The sequence below is a fragment of the Pantherophis guttatus genome, chromosome 18 (assembly GCF_059756535.1).
Source record: "Pantherophis guttatus breed Tessera chromosome 18, ASM5975653v1, whole genome shotgun sequence".
In the NCBI taxonomy this organism is placed as follows: Eukaryota; Metazoa; Chordata; class Lepidosauria; order Squamata; family Colubridae; genus Pantherophis; species Pantherophis guttatus.
Window position 1 is genome coordinate 9,655,766 of NC_142080.1, and position 23,906 is coordinate 9,679,671.

The 23,906-nt window shown below is 46.6% G+C and overlaps 1 protein-coding gene across 1 annotated transcript in view; it reads right to left on the reverse strand.

Annotated features, from left to right (window-relative positions):
• RNF115 (ring finger protein 115) overlaps positions 1 to 23,906 on the reverse strand; it is a 26,893-nt gene continuing 2,987 nt past the window's right edge. The window contains exons 2-9 of the mRNA XM_034427235.3: positions 19,619 to 19,677; positions 17,886 to 17,943; positions 10,578 to 10,774; positions 8,552 to 8,626; positions 7,317 to 7,398; positions 3,943 to 4,036; positions 1,722 to 1,837; positions 1 to 884 (exon numbers count right to left, since the gene is read on the reverse strand). Of these exons, the coding sequence (XP_034283126.1) occupies positions 753 to 884; positions 1,722 to 1,837; positions 3,943 to 4,036; positions 7,317 to 7,398; positions 8,552 to 8,626; positions 10,578 to 10,774; positions 17,886 to 17,943; positions 19,619 to 19,677 (813 nt within the window). The 3' untranslated portion in view covers positions 1 to 752. The remainder of the gene's footprint in view (positions 885 to 1,721; positions 1,838 to 3,942; positions 4,037 to 7,316; positions 7,399 to 8,551; positions 8,627 to 10,577; positions 10,775 to 17,885; positions 17,944 to 19,618; positions 19,678 to 23,906) is intronic.

A 23,906-nucleotide genomic window follows, 5' to 3' on the forward strand; every position in this document is an offset into this window, starting at 1 on the left:
TTCTTCTTGATATTTTAAGTAATGGTATTCGCGTTTTCGATATGGAGGAATACCTGACAAAAATCATTTCTGCCGTGAAAGACAAATGGAGTCCGTTTGACAGCAAAGAACCGAACTGGACCGGTGGATATTTCAGTTCGAGCAAAGGAATCCAGCCACAGCAACACCTTCCTCGCTCGGAGAAGCGTGGCCCGTTTGCTTCCACGGAAACCTGGAGTGAGGGGAGGGCGGGGGGAGGGGGCTTCCCTTCTCCTTTCCCCCCCACTTCTGAACCCAAGACACCCATCGGCCAAACGCAAAGGGAGCCCCCACCAGCCCCTGCCAACCATGCCACGTTTTAAAGCCCGAAAGGCTCTCTTGAGCTTTTGTGTTCCCTTGTCCACGTCCAGAAAAGGACGTTAAGGTGGACAGCCAGCAATCAGTACAGATATCAGAGGGGGGGAAAAAAGTCCACAAGCTTTAATAGGTGCCACTCCCACCCTGCAAGCACTAACGTGGCCTCTCCGGACCTGAAGCTTCAAGAGGTGTTTCCTCGGTGGCCGTTTTTCAGAAGAGGGGGGGTGGCCAGGCTTCGATGGGGAGGGGGGTGGGGGGAAAGGCCGCTTGGGCCCGCTTTCTCTCTTCTCGCTACTCGCTTTGTGTGGTTGAGTTATCGTACAATTTACATCTGTAGCCAAGAAGGCGACGGGCTCCTCGCTTTGCCCTTCTCTCGCTCTCTCTCCCCCAGCGGCCCTGGGGGATGGAGGAGGCCTTCAGAAAGTCCATCGGTCATGCAGGTGGCTCGGGCTGCTAAAGGAGTTGCTGGTGGAGGCCTCCGTGTTCGCGGCTCGCTGAGCGGAGTCCTCCCCGTTCAGGCTCTTCCGGCACACGGGACACGTGTCGTGCTGGCGAAAGGAGAAGGAAAAACAAGCACGCGGGTGAGCGACTGGGACCGAAAACCAAATTCCACCCCTGGGAGAAAGGATGTTCTCTTCTGGTGGCTTCTTAGTGGTTCAGATACAGAGCCGCGGTGGCGCAGTGGTTAGAGTGCGGTACTGCAGGCTAACTTCTGCTGACTGCCGGCTGCCTGCAGTTCAGCAGTTCAAATCTCACCAGGCTCAAAGTTGACTCAGCCTTCCGTCCTTCTGAGGTGGGTAAAATGAGGATCCAGATTGTTGGGGGGCAAGAGGCTGACTTTGTAAACTGCTTAGAGAGGGCTGAAAAAGCACTGTGAAGTGGTATATAAGTCTAAGTGCTATTTCCTTCCTTCCTTGCTTCCTCCCTCCCTCCCTCCTTAAGGTTGACTCAGTCTTCCATCCTTCCGAGGTGGGTAAAATGAGGACCCAGATTGTTGGGGGTAATAGGCTGACTCTAAACCACTTAAGAGAGGGCTGTAGAAGCATTGTGAAGCGGTATATAAGCTTCCTTCCTTCCTTCCTTTTAGAATGCAATATTGCAGGCTAACTCTGCCCACTGCCAGCAGTTCAATCCTGACTGGTTCAAAGTCGACTCAACCTTCCCGTCCTTCCGAGGTGGGTAAAATGAGGACCCAGATTGTTGGGGGGCAAATATGCTGACTCTGTAAACCGCTTAAAGAGGGCTGTAAAAGCACTGTGAAGCGGTATATGTCTTAAGTGTTATTTTTATTTGCTGTGGTGGTGCCTCACATTTCCTGCCCCAGAGCCAGGGATAACGCCTCCCCCCACCCCCCCAACATCCCATCTGCCCGTGCAGAGACTCACCAGTTCCAGCCATGGCACAATGCAGCTGCTATGGAAATAGTGATTGCACGGAAGTTGCCGGACCTGCTCCGCCACGGTGTAGTCTTCTTTGCACACGGGACACTCCAAACCCGTATCTGTGGGAAGGTGGTGGTGGTGGGGGGAAAGGTTAGTGCCAGCGGCCAGAGGGAGGGGGTTTCAAAAGCAAAAAGAGATCAACGGAAAACGGAAACGTTTCAGGGGGACCGAGGCATTTAAGCAGAGCAAGGATGGCGCCAGAAGGATGCCGGCTGCTAAAGAGACGAAAGCAAAAGTTTATTTATTTATTTTATTTATTAATTCAATTTGTATGCCGCCCCTCTCCAAAGACTCAGGGCGGCAGTTGGTGAGAAGCAGAGGGAACAATGTGGCTTTGGAGTTGTAACTCCCAGGAAAAGCAAAGAGACAGAAAAGCATCCCAAAAGGAAAAAAAAAAAAAAGATACGGAAAGGAAAAGGATGAAGAGGTTCAGGAGGCGATGAGAGCAAAGGAGCTTGGGCTGTCACACACGAGTGATAAAATTTAGCAATCGGCAATTGGGGTGTTTTTTCCTCAAAGAGACCTAAGCTCCGACTTCCTTTGAAATGCAGCCTTAGAGTTGCCCTTAGGAGCCTGGATAGCTCAGCAGACTAATGCATTGGAATTAACATCCAGCTGTCTGCAATTACTGCAAGTTCGAATCTCTCCAAGGCTCAAGGTTGACTCAGCCTTCCATCCTTTCTAAGGTAGGTGAAATGAGGACCCAGTTTGTGGGGGCAATAAACTGACTTTGTATAAATATATACAAAAATATGAAGGCTATTGCTTAACGCATTGTAAGCCGCCCTGAGTCTCCGGAGAAGGGCGGCATATAAATCAAATTTTAAAAAAAAGAAGAAGAAGAAGAAGAGGAGCCTGTAGTACAGTGGACTAAAGCACTGTTATTAACATCTGCTGCTTGCAATTACCGCTGGTTCAAATCTCTCCAAGGCTCAAGGTTGACTCAGCCTTCCATCCTTTCTAAGGTAGGTGAAATGAGGACCCAGTTTGTGGGGGCAATAAGCTGACTTTGTATAAATATACAAAAGGATGAAGGCTATTGCTTACACGCATTGTAAGCCGCCCTGAGTCTCCGGAGAAGGGCGGCATATAAATCAAATTTAAAAAAAAAAAAAAAAGATCATGGGTATCAAACTCAAGGCCCTGGAGGCAGATCTGGCCCGTGGGGTGCTTTGATCTGGCCTGTGGGGCCGCCCTGAAAACATCGAAGGACCAGCCTGCAGTGCCTCTGCCAGCAATAATGGAGCTCGCAAAGGCTGTTTTCGGCCCTCCCAAGCTCTGTTTTCGCTGGCAGAGGGTTGCAGGAGGCCGTCGCAGCCAAAAATGGAGCTCGGGAGCCCGTTTTTGCTGGCAGAGCGCTCGGGCTGCCACAGGCACCGCCAACATAATTGACATCGAACTGGCTGTGCTCATCCTGCCCCCCCCCCAAAGCTCAAACACAACCCTGATGCAGCTCTCAATGAAATTGAGTTTGACACCCCTGCTTAAGACCCCTCCCAGAAAATGACTGGTGTGTTCTATCGCATGCTGGTGGGATGAAAAAGAAAAGAAAGAGAGAGAAAAGAAAAGTGGGGAGGGGAGGAGAGGAGAGGGAAGAAGGACAGGAAAGGAAGGGAAGGAAAAGGAAAGGGGAGAGGAGAAGAGAGGAAAGGAGAGAGGAGAGGAGAGGAAAGGAAAGCAGAGAAGAGAGGAGAGGAGAGGGGAGAGGAAAGAGGAGAGGAAAGGAAAGAGGAGAGGAGAGAAAAGGAAAGGAGAAGGGAAAGGAAAGGAAAGAAAGGAGAGAAGAGGAGAGAGGAGAGGAAAGGAAAGAGGAGAGGAAAGAGGAAAGAAGACTAATGCAGACTAATGCTACTGTTAAAAGATAGTATTTAGCTTCCAGCTGCCTGCAATTACTGCAGGTTCGAATCTCACCAGGCTCAAGGTCGACTCAGCCTTCCATCCTTTCTAAGGTAGGTGAAATGAGGACCCAGTTTGTGGGGGCAATAAGCTGACTTTGTATAAAATATACAAAAGGATGAAGGCTCTTGCTTAACGCATTGTAAGCCGCCCTGAGTCTCCGGAGAAGGGCGGCATATAAATCAAAAAAATTAAAAAAAAAGGAAAGGAAAGGCTTGTCAAACTGGCTCTGGAGAAGCCCAAAAAATTGACAAAAACCGGAACTTACCCACTTGTTCCTGAGTGACGGTCACTGTCGGGAGGGAAGAAATTTTCTCCTTCTCCGCTGGGGGAGGCCCTGTATTTTCCAAGTGTCCCATAAGCTGCAAGAGAGGAGGTGGTGGTTACCCAAGAGGAGAGGCCTTAAGGCTGGGGTGCTGACCGTTGCAAAGTAGGTGGGAGGCACCTTTCTCTGCACCCGAAGAGGACAGGTCGGAGGGCCCCTCCCAGCACACACCTGCATGAGAACCACTTGCCGAAAGCTTTAAAAAAAAATGCACGTTCCTTCAGAAGGCAGGAAGTCTACGGAGATTCTCAAGCCCTCCAGGTCATGGTTGTCCCAAAGGTTGAGGCCACTTGGAGGTTTATCTGTGTCCTCAGGGCCACCTGAGTAGTGCAAATGGAGTGTGGAAGGACCCATTTACCTGAGGACAAAGATAAGCCTCCAAGTGGCCTCAACAGCTCTTTCAAAGGATGCAAACGACCAGCTGTCTGCAAGGAGTATCAATCCTTCCATTCTCCACCATCCAGTCAGAGCTGAAGAAGCTCCTTGGATGAGAAGTGAAATGTCTTCAAAGATAAACACGGAAGTCCAGTTGCCTCTTGAAAAAAAGCACCTTTGGTCCAGAAGGCAGAAGCTTCCAAAATTTCGGGTCTCAACAGTCAGTAGGACTCTACGGCAGCACTGCACTCAAAATCCTAAGAGGGCCTATGCCCGTGAAGGCGAACCTATGGCACGGGTGCAACAGGTGGCACGCGTAGCCATATCGGAGGGCACGCGAGCTCAGCTCTGGCATGCCAGCTAATTTTCGGGTCTTCTGGGCCCATTGGAAGTAGGGAAACAGGCTGTTTCCTGCCTCCGGAAGGCCTGGGGAGGTGGTGGGGAAGGACCATTTTTCTCTCTCCCCCCAGCCTGCAGAGCCTTTCTAGGAGCTTGGGGAGGGCGAAAACGGCCTTCCCCACCCCACGGAGGCAGGGAATGGCCCGTTTGCCAACTTCCGGTGGGACCGGAAGGCCCGTTTTTTGCTCTTCCCCAGCCTCTAGAGTCTTTCTAGGAGCCTGGTGGGACCGGAAGTTGGCAAACAGGACATTTCCTGCCTCCAGAGGGCGGATTGGGGATGGCTGTTTTTGCCCTCCCCAGCTCCTAGAAAGGCTCTGGAGCTTGGGGAGAAAGAAAAATGGGCCATCGCGTGCCAGGAGTGGGGAGGGGAGGGGGGTCACGCGCACATGTGCAGGGGTGGGGCGCAAACGCGCCCTCCCCCCCCACTCCTGGCATGCGATGGCAAAAAGGTTCGCCATCACAGGCCTAGGCAGCTCTTCCAGGACGTTAACCAGACAAAGACTCTCGGAGTAGTTCTGGCTGAACCAACGTCCCCTCGCTGTTATTCCCAGCAGATCAAAACTGTACAGGTGGTCCTTGACTTACCACAGTCCACTCAGTGAACGTTCAAAAGTTACAACGGCACTGAGAAATGTGACTGACGACCATTTTTCACACTTATGACCCACTGCAGGGTCACCTGATTAACATTCGGAGGCTTGACAACCGTCTCACATTTGTGACGGTCGCAGTGTCCCCCCCGGGGGGGGTGGTCACATGATCCCCTTTTGTGACCTTCTGACAAGCAAAGTTAGTGGGGAAGCCAGATTCACTTAACAACTGTGTGACTAATTTAAGGACCGTAGTGATTGGCTTAAATTTGGCAAGAAAAGTCAAAAAAAAAAAAAAAAAAAAACAGGACAAAATCCACTTAACGAATTTCTCACTTAGACAAATATGGGCTCAATTGTGGTCGTTAAGTCAAGGACTAGCTGTATTTCAGAGGAATTTGACTGGCGGCCATCTTTTTAAGACCTGATCTTAAAAAACCTGCGACGACACAGATCGCCTTCAAGGACGACGTTAAACCAGAATGGTTTCAGTTAGTTGAATAATCAGAGTGGCTCAATTGTCACACAATGATACCAAGCCCAAGTAGGTGGATCTGTATATCATGCCAAATTAGAAATCAACACTGTGTGCCAGCGTCAAATGTCGATCGGGCCACTTGTTTCAGTATCTGCATTCACACAACCTACTTATCCGGCTCATGAACTAGTCCACAACGTGTATAGCTTTGTTAGCTTCACCTTAACTACCCTGTTTCCCCGAAAATAAGACCTCCCCGGATAATAAGCCCAATCAGGCTTTTGAGCGCATGTGCTAAAATAAGCCCCCCGCCGAAAATAAGCCCTCCTCGAAAATATCTAAACGCACACGCAGCCAGTCCCCGCCATTTCCTCTGGTTAGGGTCAGGGAGACAGAGCTGGAAATCAGGTAAGATGGCAAGAGAAGCCCCGTCTTGCTCCACCGCCCCCAAAATAGTAAGATCTTCCCGAAAATAAGGCCAAGTGCTTATTTCGGGGTTCAAAAAAATATAAGACAGGGTCTTATTTTCGGTGAAACACAGTAGGTGTGTTTTATTTTGTGTCTGTATGTGCGTGCATGTTTGTATACCCATGGCTTAGCACAGTGATGGGTAACCTTTTTGCCATCGTGTGCCAGGAGGGAGGGGCGGGGGAGGTTGCATGCGTGCTTGCCCACACCCATAATTTGATGTGCCCCGTCCCCGCGGCTTCCCGTTACTGGCACGCGATGGCCCGGTAGATCCATTTTACTCCCTCACCTGCCTCCAGAGCCTTTCTTGGAGCCTGGGGAGGGTGAAAACAGCCTCCCCTCCCCCCACCCGGAAGCCCTCCGCAGGCCAGAAACAGTCCATTTGCTAACTTCTGGTGGGACCGGAAGGCCCGTTTTTTGCTGTCCCCAGCCTCCAGAGTCGCTCTAGGAGTCTGGGGAGGGTGAAAACGGCCTCCCCCACTCCTCCGGAGGTGAAAAACGGCCCATTTGCCAACTTCGGGACCGGAAGTTGGTGCTGGAAGCTGTTTTTGGCCTGGAAACTGGCCTGTTTTTTGGCCATTTTCCAGGCTGTTTTTCGGCTGTTTTTTCGGCACTTTTTGGCCTGGAAAATGGCCTGGAAAACGGTCTGGGGTTTTTTGGCCGTTTTCTGGGCTGTTTTCAGGCTGTTTTCCGGCGAGCAGCTAGTGACGGCACGCATGCCCACAGACAGGGCTCTGCCATAGGTTCGCCATCACGGATCTAGCCTGTGTGCTAGTCGGTGTTAGTCTGCTTTCGGTGCTGAGCTCCAAATGACGCAGGTTCCCTTTTGCAATGGCCAGCGAGAGAGACGGGCCGGCTGAGGGGATGTGGACAAACAAAAGGGAGACCATGTGGCAAGGGAAGAGAAGGCCCAGCACTGCCCCAGGTGCCAGGACAGGTGCCCCACAGGTGTCCCTGCCGGAGGAGAAGGGCAGCCTCGCCCGAGGCCCGCTGGCCGGTGCCTTTACCTGGGTCAAGACAGCATCGAGGCCGTTCTGGTCCCACGCGTAGTCCCCAAAGCTAGAGTGCAGCCTGCCCTGCATGCCTCCCCTGGAGGGAGTGAAAGAAAAGGGAGCTCAACGGAGGGGCCTGGGGGAAAGAGCTGCTTTCCCTCCCTCATCTTACAAGCCCCATATGGTGGACAAGGAACTTCCAGCCACCCCCTCCCCCGGCAAGCCGTCATTTTCTGCAACTCCTAGTCAGGAAAACGACACTAGGAGAAGAAGTTCCGGGTCCGAGGAGGAACTGCAATGGTCAGCACAATTCTCCAAGGATAACTAGGATGCAGGAGTTGTGGAAATAGGGGAGGTTGGCCACTTTCAAAGCAAGGCCTGGAGCAGGACCAAAGACCCGGAGATGAAGAGGAAGGGGAATCGTCTGGCTGAAATTCAAGCCATCTTCCCTCAAACAAGCTTCCAGACCTCCGTTCTGGGTCTACGACTATGCGCCATGGCCAACTCGCCACAGCCAACTCGTCAAAGGACAACTCACTGCGGGACAAGAGTCACGCTAATATCTAAAAAATAGTGAGCAGAATCATGAAAGAAAGGAGGGACAAAATGAAATCATCATCATTTAATAACCCCATAATCCCTTGCGGGGTGGAGTCTGGGCAACTGAATGGAGCTAGCTGAGTGTTTACTGGCCGGATGCCCTTCCTGTTGCCAGCGCGGAGTTTTGTTCAGCAGATATATTCTCATCGTGCCCAGAGAGAGAGAGAAATATCTGCCTCTACCTAGGATCGAACCCACAGCCTCCTGATTGTGAGGCGAGAGCTCCACCTCTAGGCCACCGCAGCACTCCAGGGACAAAGTGAAATGCGAATGACAAAAATTAAAATATTTTTTTTAAAAAATATTGTTAAATAATTGAATTGTTGAATTGTCTCGCAGAGAGTTATTCCTGTGGTGAGTTGGCTGTGGGATTGGCTGTGGCGAGTTGGCCGATTCTGCAAAGCCACTCCTGGAATGGGACCGAAGACCCAGAGACGAAGAGGTGGGGGAAATTACCTGCCTGAGATTCAAAGCATCTTCCTTCTTGAAGCTTCCAGTCCTCCCTTCCTAGGGTCGGAGCCGAGAAGCGGCTTGAACAGGTCCCCCCGATTAGAGTCCCAGAGCAACCTCAACTTCACATATTCACCCCACGCCTAAATCTAAGCGCTGAAGGGCACACAATTGTCGCCAGGAGTTAAGACGTCACTCACCAGGAGAAAGATGGAGGCGGCGATCCAGGAACTGCTGAATTTGCAAAGAAGCCAGCGAAGATCTGCTGAATTATTCTGCTCCGGGGGGTGGGTGATTTATCAGGTGGGAACAACAGAGGAAAAAGTCACAGGTAAGAAAGGAGCAGCTATATTCAGGGAGGTTGCTACCTGGCCGAGAGGAAGCCCATCTGCTGATACCACAAAGATGTTTTCTGGCTGTTGTGGCCCGCCAGCAGAGCTGGCAGCAGATTCAGACAGTGAGGAGGTTGGGGAGGAACATGGGCCAGTCCTGGAGTCTGGGGAAGGCTCTGATCAGGGCTCTGCGTCAGAGGCAGAGAGGGGGCCAGGGCCATCTAACAGTTATCAGCTGCCTTCGGAGTCGGGTATCAGTGGGGCAGAAGAGCAGCTGGAGCCTGTTCCCAGTGTGAGCATGCGCAGAGTTGCCAGACGAAGGGAACAGCTAAAGAACAAGGGTCGACTCAGGAGTAAAGCCACAGGTGGACGATGAATGGCCCCTCCCAGAGGGAATAAAAGAGGAGCGAAAGGGGAATGGAGTTTGCAGGAGACAATTAGTTTGCTTAATTGGTTCGTGACTCCTTGCCAAGTTTTGAAGATATCCGCCTGGCAGCTCTCCAAGCCAGATGAGGTCTGTGACTAAATTCTCCCTTGAAAGACTTTGCTGGATGTGAATGAGAGGAATTCACAGTAACTTAATAAAAAGGGTTTTTTTTGTCGGGACAAGGAGTCTGCTTCCTGCTCTTGGGAATGCCTAGGTCAGAACACTGGCAGCCAAACAAGTTCATCTTAAGAGATTCAGGAAGCAATACCCCCTCTTTGGGCAAAGGGCACGACAACTAATATTGGTTGTACAATGCTGAGGAGGCTGTCCGAGCCCAGGTAGGATCATTATGAAAACTACAGGTTGTCCTCAATTTACAACGGTTCATTTAGTGACCGTTCAAAGTCACAACAGCACTGAAAAGGGGCTTAGGACCACTTCCCACCGTTACAACCTCCGCAGCAATCCCCACGGCCACGTGATTCAAAATTCAGAGAGTTGGCAACTGGTTCATATTTATGACGGCTGCAGTGTCCCCAGGGTCACATGATCCCTTTTTTGCGACCTTTTGCTTGAGTAGGGGGGCTGGACTAGAAAGACCTCCAAGGTCCCTTCCGGCTCATTCGTTCTAAAACAGACCTTCTGGGAAGCAAAGTGAATGGCTGTTCTGCCCTACCTACGGACCCCAAAGAACGCAGCACACACAAAATCTGTACAAACCTTAGTTTTACTAAATTAAATCGGGTTTTTTCCCCAAACAAAGGCTGTTAATGAACTTTCTTAACAGCTGACAAGAATCCAAAGAATAAATAATCGTAATCTTACTATGGTTGGCAGAAAGCCCAGAAGCAATTTGCAGAGAACTAAGATCCAGACGCGAAGGAGAGTGAACGAAGTAGTTCCCTGCAAATTGCTTCAGTCAGCGTTCCTCCTTAAATAGGCTAAGGGAGTGGCCAATTAGCCCCAAGCCTTACTCTCGAGGAGACCTCCTCCTGAGGAGCCACTCATGCCTTTTGGCAGCTCTGCGCGCCCGTGCATCAAGAAGAGGCTCCTCCTCTTCTTCCTCTTCACTTAAGGGAGCTTCTGGAGGTTCTGAAGGCCCTGGCTGAATCCCCACCTCTGGCACCACATCTTCTCCAGCCTCCTCGCTGTCCGAATCAGCCACAGGCCACGTACGGGGAAGCCAGATTCACTTAACAAAACCGTGTTACTAATTGAACAACGGCAGTGATTCACTTAACAAATGTGATTGAGAAAAGTCATCAAACGGGTTTCAAAATTCACTTCAGGAATGTTTCACTTAGCAACAGAAATGTTGGGCTCAATAAATGGCCATTAAGTTGAGGACTCCCTCCACTGGCCCTTGTTTTTACCTTCGCTTGGAGAAATAACCCTCTTTCTTTAACAAGCTGGACAGACCCCTCTCTCTTCCACACAGAGAGCTGGACTCGCCCCTTCGGTTCTTACCCTTCAATGGCCGGCGACCGATCTGGCCGTGTGCTGAGGCGGGGCCGATACCTCCGGGCCATGGGCAGTCGCGGGGGTCGGCTTGGTCCCCAAAGGTCCGCATGGGCTTGGTGGCCCCTCTCGTTGTCCCTGCCATTGTGGTCCAGAGAGCTGCTCAGGAATGGAAAGACCATGGAACGATCCAGCTGGTCCCAGAACTGAGGGAAAGGAGACGGAAAGTTTAGGAAAAGAGTCGGAACTGGCGTAGAAGCACAACGAAAACTCCGCCCGAGGGGAAAGCACGTTTTTCTTTTACCAGAAAGCAATTTTTATACAGGTAAGTTCGTTTAGCGACCCTCCAAAGTTACGACAGCACTGAAAAAAGTGACCAATGACCGTTTTTCACAGTCACCACCGCTGCAGCATCCCTCAAGTGATCAAAATTCAGGCCCTTGACAATGGACTCGTATTTATGACGGTCACAGTGTCCCAGGCTCACGTGATCCCCTTTTGCAACCTTCCGACGAGCAAAGTCAACGGGGGAATCCGGATTCACTTAACAACCGGGTGGCTAACTTATCAACAGCAGGGATTTACTTAAGAAATGTGGCCAGAAAAGTCACAAAATGGAGCAGAACCCACTTAACGAATTTCTCACTTAACCACATAAGTGTGTTATTGTGGTTGTAAGTCAAGGACTATCTGTAGCTGTCCTGTTGCTCCCTCAACTTGTCAGAGAGCTCTTTGTGCAGCCATGCTGCTCCTGCCTAGAGTCTCTTGTTTTTCTTTCTCTGTGGTATCGTTTTCGTTTGGGCTTTTATCTTATTTTTCAGAGTATCCCAAGCATCCTGTATTGTTTTTCTCTCTATGTTTTCCATCCACGGAATCCTTCCTAGGCACTCTCTTAGCTTGTTGAAGTCGGCTCCCTTAAAGGCTAAAATACTAGTTACTTTTGCCTGCATTATGGTGAATTCTAGTGCAGGTAGTCCTTGATTTAATGATCCCATAATCCCTTTGCGAGGTGGAGTCTGGGCAACTGAATGGAGCTAGCAGAGTATTTACTGGCTGGATGCCCTTCCTATCGCCAATGCGGAGTTTTGTTCAGCAGATATATTCTCATTGTGCCCAGAGAGAGAAATATCTGCTTCTACCTAGGATCGAACTCACAGCCTCCCAATTGTGAGGCGAGAGCTCCACCTCTAGGCCACCGCACCACACCCTACAACAGCTCATTTAGTAATCGTTCAAAATTACAACGGCAATGAAAAAAGTGACTTATGACCATTTTTCACACTTATGACCTTCGTACCACCCCTATGACCGTGTGATCAAAATTCAGATGCTTGGCAGCTGGTTCATACTTACGACCGTTGTTGTGTCCCATCCTTTTCCTCAATTTGGTTGGGCGTCCTGTAGAGCACAGCTTTTTCCCAAGCTAGCTAATGAGTCTGGCAGTGGTTCTTTGACCATGGATGGAGCCAGAAGGCTGCCTCCAACGGATCGGGCCTTACTCGGCCAAGGAGCTTCCTGACTTTTCACCACATTACAAAATAAAAATAAAAATGCTGAAACTTTGGAAAAAGTGCAAAGTGGAGCAACTAAGACGATTAAGGGCCTGGAGGCTAAAACATCGGAAGAACGGTTGCAGGAATTGGGTATGTCTAATTTATTGAAAAGAAGGACTAGGGGTGACATGATAGCAGTATTCCAGAATTTGAGGGGCAGCCACAAAGAGGAGGGGGTCAACCTTCTCTCCAAAGCACCAGAAGGCAGGATAAGAAACAATGGATGGAAACTGATCAAGGAGAGAAGCAACCTGGAATTCAGGAGTTAACAATTGGTCAACAGTGAGGACAATTAACCAGCGGAACAGCTTGCCACCAGAAGTTGTGAGTGCTTCAACACTGGAAGTTTTAAAGAAGAGACTGGACAGCTACTTGTCTGGAATGGTGTAGGGCAGTGATGGTTAAACGTTTTGCTGTCGTGTGCCAAAAGCAGGAGGAGTGCGGGGGGCGGGGAATTGCGTGCGTGCGTGGCCACACCCATAATTCAATGCCCACCCATGGCCCGACCCCCTGCGTTCCCCCTGCTTTTGGCACACAATGGCAAAAAGGTTATCAGTTGGCCTGGTAGGCCTGTTTTTCACCCTCCCCAGGCGCCAGAGGCTTTCTTGGCGCCTGGAGAGGGCGAAAATGGCCTTCCCCACCATCACCCCCTTGACGCCAGAAACAGCCCGTTTCCCGACTTCCGGTAGGACCGGAAGGCCCGTTTTTTGCTCTTCCCAGGCTCTAGAGGCTTTCTTGGAGTCTGGGGAGGGCGAAAACAGCCTTCCCCATCCCCCTGGAGGCCCTCCGGAGGCCGGAAACGGCCTGTCTCCCAACTTCCGGTGGACCCGGAAGGCCTGAAAATCAGTTGGCCAGAGCACGCATGCGCGCTGGAGCTGAGCTAGGGCAACGCTCGCATGCCCACAGATATGGCTCCACATGCCACCTCTGGCACGCGTTCCATAGTTTCACCAACGCGGGTATAGGGTCTTCTGCTTGAGTAGGGGTTGGACTAGAAGACCTCCCAGGTCCCTTCCAGCTCTATTCTGATTGACTGATCCTGGTTCAACCAGACTCAAGAGTCAGCCTAAGGTGGGCTGGGAGGGCCAGGGACCTCCCCCCTTTTGCGACCGAGACAACATGAAGCAACACGTCTGAGCCAGTTGAGTTCAAATGAAAGATGAGCTCAGGGAAAGCGGCTGGCTTGAGGTCAAGAGTGACGGCGGCTTGACACGCTGAGCCTGAGGGCTAAATTCAGAATCAACAGATGGAGGTGTGGGGGGAACCAGCTTTAAAAGAACTGCCTACAGACCCAAACATCTGAATTGCTCTGAGCCAGAACTCTCAAAGGGACCAAGACATCGTAGCTTGAAATAATTATTTCAGTATGTTTATTCTGGGGGTTGGGGGGTGCTAGAGGTTGCATAGATTTATTTTAATTGGTATAATATTGGTCCATCTGACCAGTAAGATCCTGAGCAACTATTTTTCGGACTATAAGACACACCTAAATTTAGAAGAGGAAAACAACAACAACAAAAAAGGTTTTGTCCTATCTTTTTCGGGCCTTTTCCAGGCTTTTTTCAGCCTGTTTTCAAGGCTTTTTTCGGCCTGTTTTCAAGGCTTTTTTCAGCCCGTTTTCAAGGCTTTTTTCAGCCCGTTTTCAAGGCTTTTTTCAGCCCATTTTCAAGGCTTTTTTCAGCCCGTTTTCAAGGCTTTTTTCAGCCCGTTTTCAAGGCTTTTGGGGGGGTCATTTTTGGGCCTTTTTTCAGTCCGTTTTCCGGCCTTTTTTCAGCCCGTTTTCAAGGCTTTTTCCAGCCCGTTTTCAAGGCTTTTTGGGGTAGTTTTCAAGGCTTTTTCGGCCAATTTTTTGAGGCTTTTTTCAGGCCATTTTTGAGGCTTATTTCGGCCGGTTTTTGGGGTTTTGGCCTGGTTTTTCGGCTTTTTTCGGCTTTTTTTTTTGGAAAAAAATGAGCCAAAAAATGGCCTCAAAACCGGGCCAAAAAAGCCCTGAAAACGGACCCCAAAAAAAGGCCTCAAAAACAGGCTGAAAAAGCTTCAAAAACAGGCCAAAAAAAGTCCTGAAAATGGGCCAAAAAAGCCTCGAAAATGGGCCCAAAAATGCCTGAAAAAGGCTGAAAAAAGGGCTGAAAACAGGGCGTGCGGAGGCCAAAAAAATGGCTGGCGGGGCTTCGGCAATATTCAGTCTATAAGACGCACAGCCATTTTCTCCCCCTTTTGGGAGACAAAAAAGGTGCGTCTTATAGTCTGAATGACCGCTGCAGCATCCCCACCGTCACAGGATCAAAATTCAAATGCTTGGCAACTGGTTCCTATTTATGACGGTGTTTCCCAGAGTCATGTGATGCCCTTTTGCGACCTTTTGACCAGCCATGGGGAAGCCAGATTCACTTAACAACCATGCTACTAACTTATCAACTGCAGTGATTCACTTAACGACAGTGGCAAGGAAGGTCATAAAATGGAGGCAAAAACCCACTGAACCAATGTCTCACTTAGCAACGGAAATTTCGGGCTCCATTGTGGTTGTAAGTCGAGGACTACCTGTTGGCAGCCACATCAAGAGCGTTGACCGCTCAAGTGGGCCCAAGAGCCTTCCAGATCCGTCCGAGAGGATTGTAATAGATATTTTAAATAACAGCTTCAAAAGGCGGAATTCAAGAGGACACGGAAGGAGGCTCTGCGTGAGTCAGAGCAGCCTGTCAAAGATAGCATCAGGCCACGCAAGCAATCCCCAAGCACAGCAGGAGAAACATCCAAGGACTAATTATAACGTTCAGACCAAAGCGGCTGCGTGAGCTCAGGCCGCTAATTATAATATAATTATCATAGATGTGGGCTTGGGCAGAATTCTGTAGTCATTTCTTTCTTCTGTCATGGATACGTCGGGTATACTGGAGGCAGTAACCCTTTGAGAGCTGAATGCAACGGAATTTCATTTTATGGTATGCTGATTATTGTACAAAGTAATAATAAAGTTATTATTCTATTCTATTCTATTCTATATTTTACATTTTATTCTACATTTTCTATTCTATGTTTAACATTTTATTCTATTCTATATTTTACATTCTATTCTATTATTCTATTCTATATTTTACATTTATTCTATATTTTCTATTTTGTATTCTATTCTATATTTAACATTTTATTCTATTGTATTTTTTACATTCTATTCTATTATTCTATTCTATATTTTACATTTATTCTATATTTTCTAGTTTGTATTCTATTCTATATTTAACATTCTATTCTATTCTATTCTATTCTATTCTAATGTAATCTAATCTATATTTTGCATTTTATTCTATATTTTCTATTTTCTATTCTATATTTAACACTTTATTCTATTCTATATTTTACATTCTATTCTATATTTTACATTTTATTCTATATTTTCTATTTTGTATTCTATTCTATATTTAACATTTTATTCTATTCTATATTTTACATTCTATTCTATTCTATTCTAGTCTAGTCTACTATTCTATTCTATTCTGCACTCTAATTCTGCGTTCTAATTCTGCGTTCTAATTCTGCGTTCTAATTCTGCGTTCTAATTCTGCGTTCTTATTCTATTCTATTCTATTCTATTCTATTCTATTCTATTCTATTCTATTCTATTCTATTCTATTCTATTCTATTCTATTCTATTCTTTGCCAGCACATCTTCACAACCCTCTAAACCCCGGTGAAGAGACTCAGCTTAACTGAATTAACCCCATTGCCTGGGTTCTCAAAACACAGGAAGCATCGATTGGTTCGTGCCACACATAAAGCCACCGACCAGCCAGCCACCCACCCACCCGGGCACCCTACGGTGGTCTGCAAACTCAGCCTCCAAAGAGAGGGACAAGCCCAGCCTGGAGACAGGCAGCCTCTATCCATGCAGGATGACTGCCTCACCCTGCAGCAGAGGCCAGGATAGGACGCTTACCTCCTGCTGAAGCATGTGTCACACCTGGCTGGTTCGGGGGTCCCTGCCAGGCTTGGCCCCAAAACAGGTGGGAGGGCCAGCAATGCCCTGGCTGAGGGGTAGCGGGAGGCAGACGGGCAGCTGAGATGGTCGGGAAGGCTCCGAATAGCTTCCCTCTTCCAGTGTCTGCCCACTCAAAAGCTTGTCTCACACAACAGCATCTTGGGGTATCCAGTCACCCATCTAAATATAAAGTGTCTTGGATCCAATGCTATACTTGGTCTGACTTACAACATGTTTGCAAAGGCCAAGAGTCAGCCCCTTCTTTGCTTGAAGATGCTACTCGTACGCTCGGCTTTTGCTAAACATCTATATATATAAAAGCGAAATACCACTCACGCATCATCACAAAATCTCCAGAACCGTAAAGCCTACAAAACTTGAAATTTGCCACATACGTTCCTCTTGGCTTCTAGGTGCTCGCTAAGAAAGGATTTTTCGAAATGACCATCAGAGCATTAGTATTTCCTATATTATGATAAACAGGCTCTGATGCTAAGGAGTTCTACTCCCCCCCTCCCCACCTGAAAAGAAATCTGTTCCAAATGCAAAACACAAGCAGAGGAGAGGAGTTTCTGTTTCTGTTTTACTTTCACAACAGCAACCAGGGGATAGGATAGGGGAGGCTTCTGTGGGGCTTTTGCTGTAGACTGTTTTTTTTGCTGGGAAACCAGATGTAAACATTGGTTTCTGGCCCAATCATTGTAAATCGTGGTCATGTGACGGCAGGACCCTCTAAAAATCTGTAAATGTGGACCGGTTCCGAGCACCCATTGTCACCGGAACTTCAAAACCAGAGTAAGTCCCTTTTGAAGGCCTCTATCATAACTTTTAATAGTCACTAAACAACCCATCGTAAGTTGAATAGAATAGAATAACAGAGTTGGAAGGGACCTTCGAGGTCTTCCAGTCCAACCCCCTGCTTAGGCAGGATACCCTACACCACTTCAGACAAACGGTTATCCAACATCTTAAAAATTTCCAGTGCATTCACAACTTCTGCAGGCAAGTTGTTCCACTGATTAATTGTTCTGTCAGGAAATTTCTCCTTAGTTCTAAGTTGCTTCTCTCCTTGATTAGTTTCCACCCATTGCTTCTTGTCCTGCCCTCAGGTGCTTTAGAGAATAGCTTGACTCCCTCTTCTTTGGGGCAGCCCCTCAAATATAAGAAGACTTCTATCATGTCTCCCCTAGTCCTTCTTTTCATTAAATAAGACATATCCAGTTCCTGCAACCATTCTTTATATATTTAAACCTCCAGTTCCCTAATCTTCTTTGTTGCTCTTCTCTGCACTTTTTCTAGAGTCTCCACATCCTTTTTACATCGTGGCGAGCAAAACTGGATGCCATATTCCAAGTGTGGCTTTATAAAGTGGTATTAACACTTCACGTGATCTTGATTCTATCCCTCTGTTGATGCAGCCTAGAACTGTGTTGGCTTTTTTTTTTGGCAGCTGCTGCACAGGGCTGGCTCATATCACGCGCATTATCGGTATTTGTTGACTGCTTTATTGAGGAAAATGATCCAAAGCTTTATCTAGTTTTTTTAAGCATCCCATTGAGGGTTATACTTCCTCAACTGTCCAACAGGGTTCTTTTCACACCCGTGCCTTTTTCAAACTAGGGGTCCCCCCGAAATCTACATCCCCTAAAAAGAGCCATACCCCAAACCAGACAAAAGTAGTTCAAGGGGGGGGAGAGAGATAGACAGAGAAGGACCCCTCCCTGACACAGCTGTAGAAAGCTGAAGAAAGAAAAAAAAAAAGAGAGAGAGAACAGGAAAACTCACCTCTGCAAATGGGGTGGAAGGACTTTCATCGTTGCCGCTGCTGTTGCCTTCTAAAAAACTAGAGAGAGAGAGAAAAAAAAAATAGGTTGGGGAAGAACACCGGGACTTAAAAGGATTTCCAACGTTACCTTGGCAACATTTAAGATAGGTGGACTTCAACTCCCAGAAATTCCCACCTTCCACGTCACCAACTTACCAGGGAGCGAACTAATAGGGGGGTCTAGGATACCTTGCCAAGGCCAACTCGCCGCAGGATGAGAGTTAGACTAATATCGTTAGAAACGGTGGAAGAGAATCGTGAAAGAAAGGATGCCAAAGGAGGGACAGAATGAAAGGTTATTTTTCGGACTGTAAGACGCACTTCGTCTCCCAAAAGGGGGTGAAAATGTCTGTCTGTCTTATAGATCGAATATTGCCGAAGCCCCGCACACCCGCCGGCCGTTTTTATAGTTTCCGCACACACCGTTTTCGGGCCTTTTTTCGGCCTTTTTCAGGCCTTTTTTTGGCCTGTTTTCAGCCCGTTTTTCCGGCTTGTTTCAGCCCGTTTTTTGGAAAAAAACAGGCAGAACAAAGCCTTGAAAATGGGCCAAAAAGCCTCAAAAATGAGCTGAAAAAAGCCTCAAAAACGGGCCAAAAAAAAAAAGCCTCAAAAACGGGCCGGAAAAAGCCTCAAAAACGGGCCGGAAAAAGCCTCAAAAATGATCCAAAAAAAGCCTCAAAAATGGGCTGAAAAAAGCCTCAAAAATGGGCCGAAAAAAGCCTCAAAAACGGACTGAAAAAAGCCTCAAAAACGGGCCGAAAAAAGCCTAAAAAATGGCCGAAAAAAGCCTCAAAAACGAACTGAAAAAAACTCAAAAACGGGCCGAAAAAAGGCTCAAAAACAAGGCAAAAAAAGCCTCAAAAATGGGCTGAAAAAAGCCTAGAAAACGGACCAAAATAAGCCTCGAAAATGGGCCAAAAAAAGCCTCGAAAATGGGGCACGCAGAGGCCAAAACCTTTTTTGTTTTGTTTTGTTTTGCTCTTCTAAATTTAGGTGCGTCTTGTAGTCCAAAACATACTGTAATGTTTTAACTATTTAAATAATTAAACTGAATTGTCGAATTGTCCCTGCAGTGGGTTGTCCCATTCCGACCTGATACGAGGTCTCTCCCCCCAACCCAAAAAGGAAACTTTTTCATGGAAGATCCGTATGGGGCAAGAGGAACTCCAGAAGCCTCTCAGAGCCTTTTTTCAAGAGGCAAGTGGACTCCATTTAGTGACCGTTCAAAGTTGCATCACGGACAAAGGGACGTATGGCCACTTTTCACAGTTACGACCATTGCAGCATCCCCCATGGTCAGACGCTTGGCAACAGGCTCCCATTTTATGACAGTTGCCGTGTCAAGGGGTCATGTCATCCCGTTTTGCAACCTTCTGACCAGCAAAGTCGATGGGGAAGCCAGATTCACTTAACAACCGTGTTACTAAATGAACAACTGCGGCGATTCACTTAGCCACAGAAAGTCATAAATCGAAGCAACATTCACTTAGCAAAGTGTTTTGCTTAGCAATAAAAAAGTTTGGGCTCAAATGTGGCCGTAAGCCACGGACTACCTGTTCCTGGATTTCAACTCCCAGAATTGCACATATTTTAAATTTGCCAAGGTTGAAAAACACCCTTCAAAAGAAGAGGAGAGGATATATATATATATAAAAGGACATCTTGTTGTTGCTTGTCAGGAAATGGAAGATACCTGGAATCATCTGTTACTTCTTCAATAAAGCCAGATTCACATCGGGGACATGTGTATTCCTGCCAAGAAAGAAAGAAAGAAAGAAAGAAAGGGGGCCATAAGATTTCAGCCGATAATAACCACGTGTCACCCATCCCACTTAGTTTTAATTAGCAAAGAAAGACTCCTGGTTCATTTCTTTTTCCAAGAGTATCCTTCACAGAGAACAAAGCAGGTACAGATTTTAGAGCAAGGCAGAATCTGTCGGCTTGGCCTGAAAAAGATGCAATTAATAGCCACAGTAATAGCTTCACCATGAATTGGAATGGAATGGAATGGAATAGAATGTAGAATATAATAGAATTAGAATGAATAGGAATAGGATAGAATAATAAATATGGAATAGAATAGAACAGAACAGAACAGAATAGAGAATGTAAAATAAAACATGGAATAACTATAGAATAAAATATAGAATAAAATGTAGACTAGAACATAGAATATAGAATAGAATAGAATGGAATAGAATAGAAAATAGGAATATAATTGTATAGAATGTAAAATAGAGAATAGAATATATAGAATGTAAAATAGAGAACAGAATAGTAGAATAAGAATAGAATAAAATAGAATAGCAAGAGCACTTAGATTTATATACCACTTTACAGTGCTTTTACAGCCCTCTCCAAGCGGTTTACAGAGCCGGCAACCTGGGTCCTCATTTTACCGACCTCGGAAGGATGGAAGTCTGAGTCAACCTTGAGCCGGTCAGGATCGAACTGCTGGCAGTGAGCAGAGTTTAGCCTGCAATCCTGCATTCTAACCGTTGCGCCACCACAGAATTAAGTTCCCCTTTTTCCCTGGCCACCTCCCTGTTATCATTCAACGTCCAATTAAAAAGTCCTCAGGTTATTTTGGAAACAGACCGTGTTCGAGCATTTCCCATGTCCGCAGTCCTTGACACCACGGACGGAAAAGCTACCGATACGAGTTCCCCCACTCCAACGCTCAATCGAATAGGTCGAACTACAATGCCTGTTAAATGCTGTCGTGATATCCAACAAACACAGAGATTATCGTATTGGGGGAGGCTGACCATCCAGCAAGGGACAAGTGGACAATTTGTTAGTCTACTTGTTCTCTAGATGGGAAAACCTGTGTGGTAGTCCTTGTCTTACAACCGTCTTACAACCGTCCATCTGACCAATAAAATTCAGAGCAACTAACAAGAACTGAAATACAACACAATAAACGTATGTATTTTTATATATAGAGAGAGATATAGAGATATAGATATAGATATATATAAAAATTTTAATTCTTTTAAAATTTTAAAATCTTAAGTTCCGGAGTTCACAGTATGTCTGCTTCTTTTTTTACTAATATACCTGGAACTTGTATTTTTAGAATTTGTAATATATACGTTATATATATATATATATATGAGCCCAGTTCTCATCTGACTAGCACAAAGTGGCCTCCACCCTTCCCGTACAGCTTGGCCTTTTGACTACAGATAGTCCTTGATTTACGGCAGTTCATTTAGTGACTGTTCAAAGTTGCAACGGCACTGAAAAAAGACAGTTTTCACACGTTTCGACCGTTATGGCCTTCCTCGTGGGGTCACGGGAATCAAAATTCAGACGCTCGGCAACTGACTCATATTTATGACGGTTGCGGTGTGCCCAGGATCACGGGATCCTCTTTTGTGACCTTCGGACCAGCAATGTTGATATGGGGAAAGAAGCCAGATTCGCTTAACGACTGCGTGACTAATAACCGCAGGGATTCTTTGAACAAATGCGGCGAGATTAAAATCGTAAGACGGGACAAAACTCTCAGTTGTTTCACTCAGCAACATAAATTCTGGGCTCAATTGTGGTCGTACGTCGAGGATTACCTGTATCATGACAGGGCTTGCAAAATATTGTCAAATATGTGCTTTGTGGTCTGGTGGTTTCCAACAAGCCAGGTCTTACGTTAGCCGGTTGCTTGAACTAGGTCATCAGATTAAACCGGCATATACCTTAGCTGCTCGGGCCCTGGGAGTGACTTGTTCTCTACCATCTCAGAATGTGGGACATGCAATAATCCTACGTACTACAAGACAGGCAGATTCCAATTAAATGTTTTTAAAAATCCTGCCTAAACGGGGAGAATTCTACGTATACATTTCCAAGCACAGACTAGACCAGCAAAGCTGGCTGAGGAATTCTGGGAGTTGAAGTCCACAAGTGTTGGACTGTGTGGATTGTAGCTGATTCCGACAGCGAGGAGGCTGGTGTGGTGCTGCACCAGCAGCCTGTGCAGCTGGCGCTCGAGTCGGACAGTGAGGAGGCTGGAGAAGATGTGGTGCCAGAGGCGGGGATTCAGCCAGGGCCTTCAGAACCTCCCTTAAGTGAAGAGGACGAAGAGGAGGAGCCTCTTCTCGATGCACGGGCGCGCAGAGCTGCCAAAAGGCAGGAATGGCTCCTCAGGAGGAGGTCTCCTCGAGAGTAAGGCTTGGGGCTAATTGGCCACTCCCTTAGCCTATTTAAGGAGGAATGCTGACTGAAGCTATTTGCAGGGAACAACTTTAGACCAATCTCCTTTGCGTCTGGATTCTCTGCAAAAATTGTTTCTGGGCTTTCTGCCAACTCTAGTAAGACTGTGATTACCTTATCTTAGAATTCTGGTAGGCTGTTAAGACAGTTTATTAACAGCCTTTGGTTGATAAAGACTAAGTTATTTGAGTAAAATAAGCTTTGTATAGAGTTTGTGTGTGCTGCGTTTTTTGGGGTCCGTAGCTGGGGCAGAACAAGACTTAAAGTTGCCAAGGTTGAGAAAGGCTGGATTAGACAATAATTTAATGAGATGCTTTTAAATTAAGAGTCTTGCATTGAATAGGGCTGCAGGGTCAGCCTTCCATGGTTTTAATTCTGTACCATTTTGGACAAAGGGCTGCCAGTCTCTTCTTAAAAACCTCCAGTGTTGGGAGCACCCACAACTTCTGGTGGCAAGCTGTTCCACTGACTAATTGTTCTCACCGTTAGGAAGTTTCTCCTTAATTCCAAGTTTGCTTCTCTTTTTGGTTAGTTCCCATCCATTCATTCCTTGTCTTCAGGTGCTTTGGAAAATAAATTGACACCCCCCCACTTTGTGGCAGCATATTTGATTATAAACGTAATAACAGCTGCAAGAATTCTGTATGCTCAAAATTGGAAATCAGAGAAAATACCTTTGGAAGAAGAAGTAATAAAAAAAAAATTTAGACTGTGCAGAAATGAATAGATTAACTTTTGATGATTAAAGATAAGGAGGAATCGGAATATTTTAAAACATGGAACTATTTTTATAGTTGGTTGGAAAAGAGATACAAGTGATTGATACTATAATTATGTACAAATAATGATTATAATATTGAATTTAGAAACGAACTGTTAGAACCGTTTGAATGAATATGAAGATAGAAGAAACTTATGGAAGATGGAGAAGAAGCCTAGAAGATAACACTGAGACTTCACAGGGAAGGGAGGATTGATATATTAAATGTTTGTCTGTCTTAATATATATATATATATATACGTATGTAGGTTTTGGGTTATTCGGGTTTTCTCCCGCGTGAAATTGGAAACCTCCAATTTCACGCGGGAGAAAACCCGAATAACCAAAGACCTACATACAAACACCCGCGAAAACCTCAGAAAACAAATATATATATGTATATATATATATGTATGTATATATATATATATATATATATATGTATGTGTATATATATATATATATATATATATATATATATATATATATATATATATATATATATATATAAATACTGAGATACTGAGATACTGCTATCATGTCACACCTAGTCCTTCTTTGGGATCTCAATAGGTGGTGATACAATAAAGGAAATTGAATGGAGGATTGAATGTGGCCGACAGGTATTCGGCAAGATAAATGTAATTTTCAAGAACCACCTCTCGCTATGCCCGAAAAGATTTCGATCAGTGTTTGTGCCGCCTACTCAAACATATGCCAGCGAAACCTGGACAGTAACCTCACCACCGACACAAAAACTACGAGCGGCACAAAGACCATGGGAAGACAAGATAAGAAGACCTGCAGGTGGATTAGATAACAAACGAAAGTATAGGATGCCATCAAGAGAGTAAAAGAATTGAAACAGAAGCAGGCTGGTTCCATAGCAAGAAGAACCGATGGCAGGGGGGGACCAAGGCCGTCATATAAAGGATCCCACTGGATCAAAAGCGTCCACGAAGAGACCTAAAGCAAGAGGGATCGATGACATCAGCAAGTAGGGTAG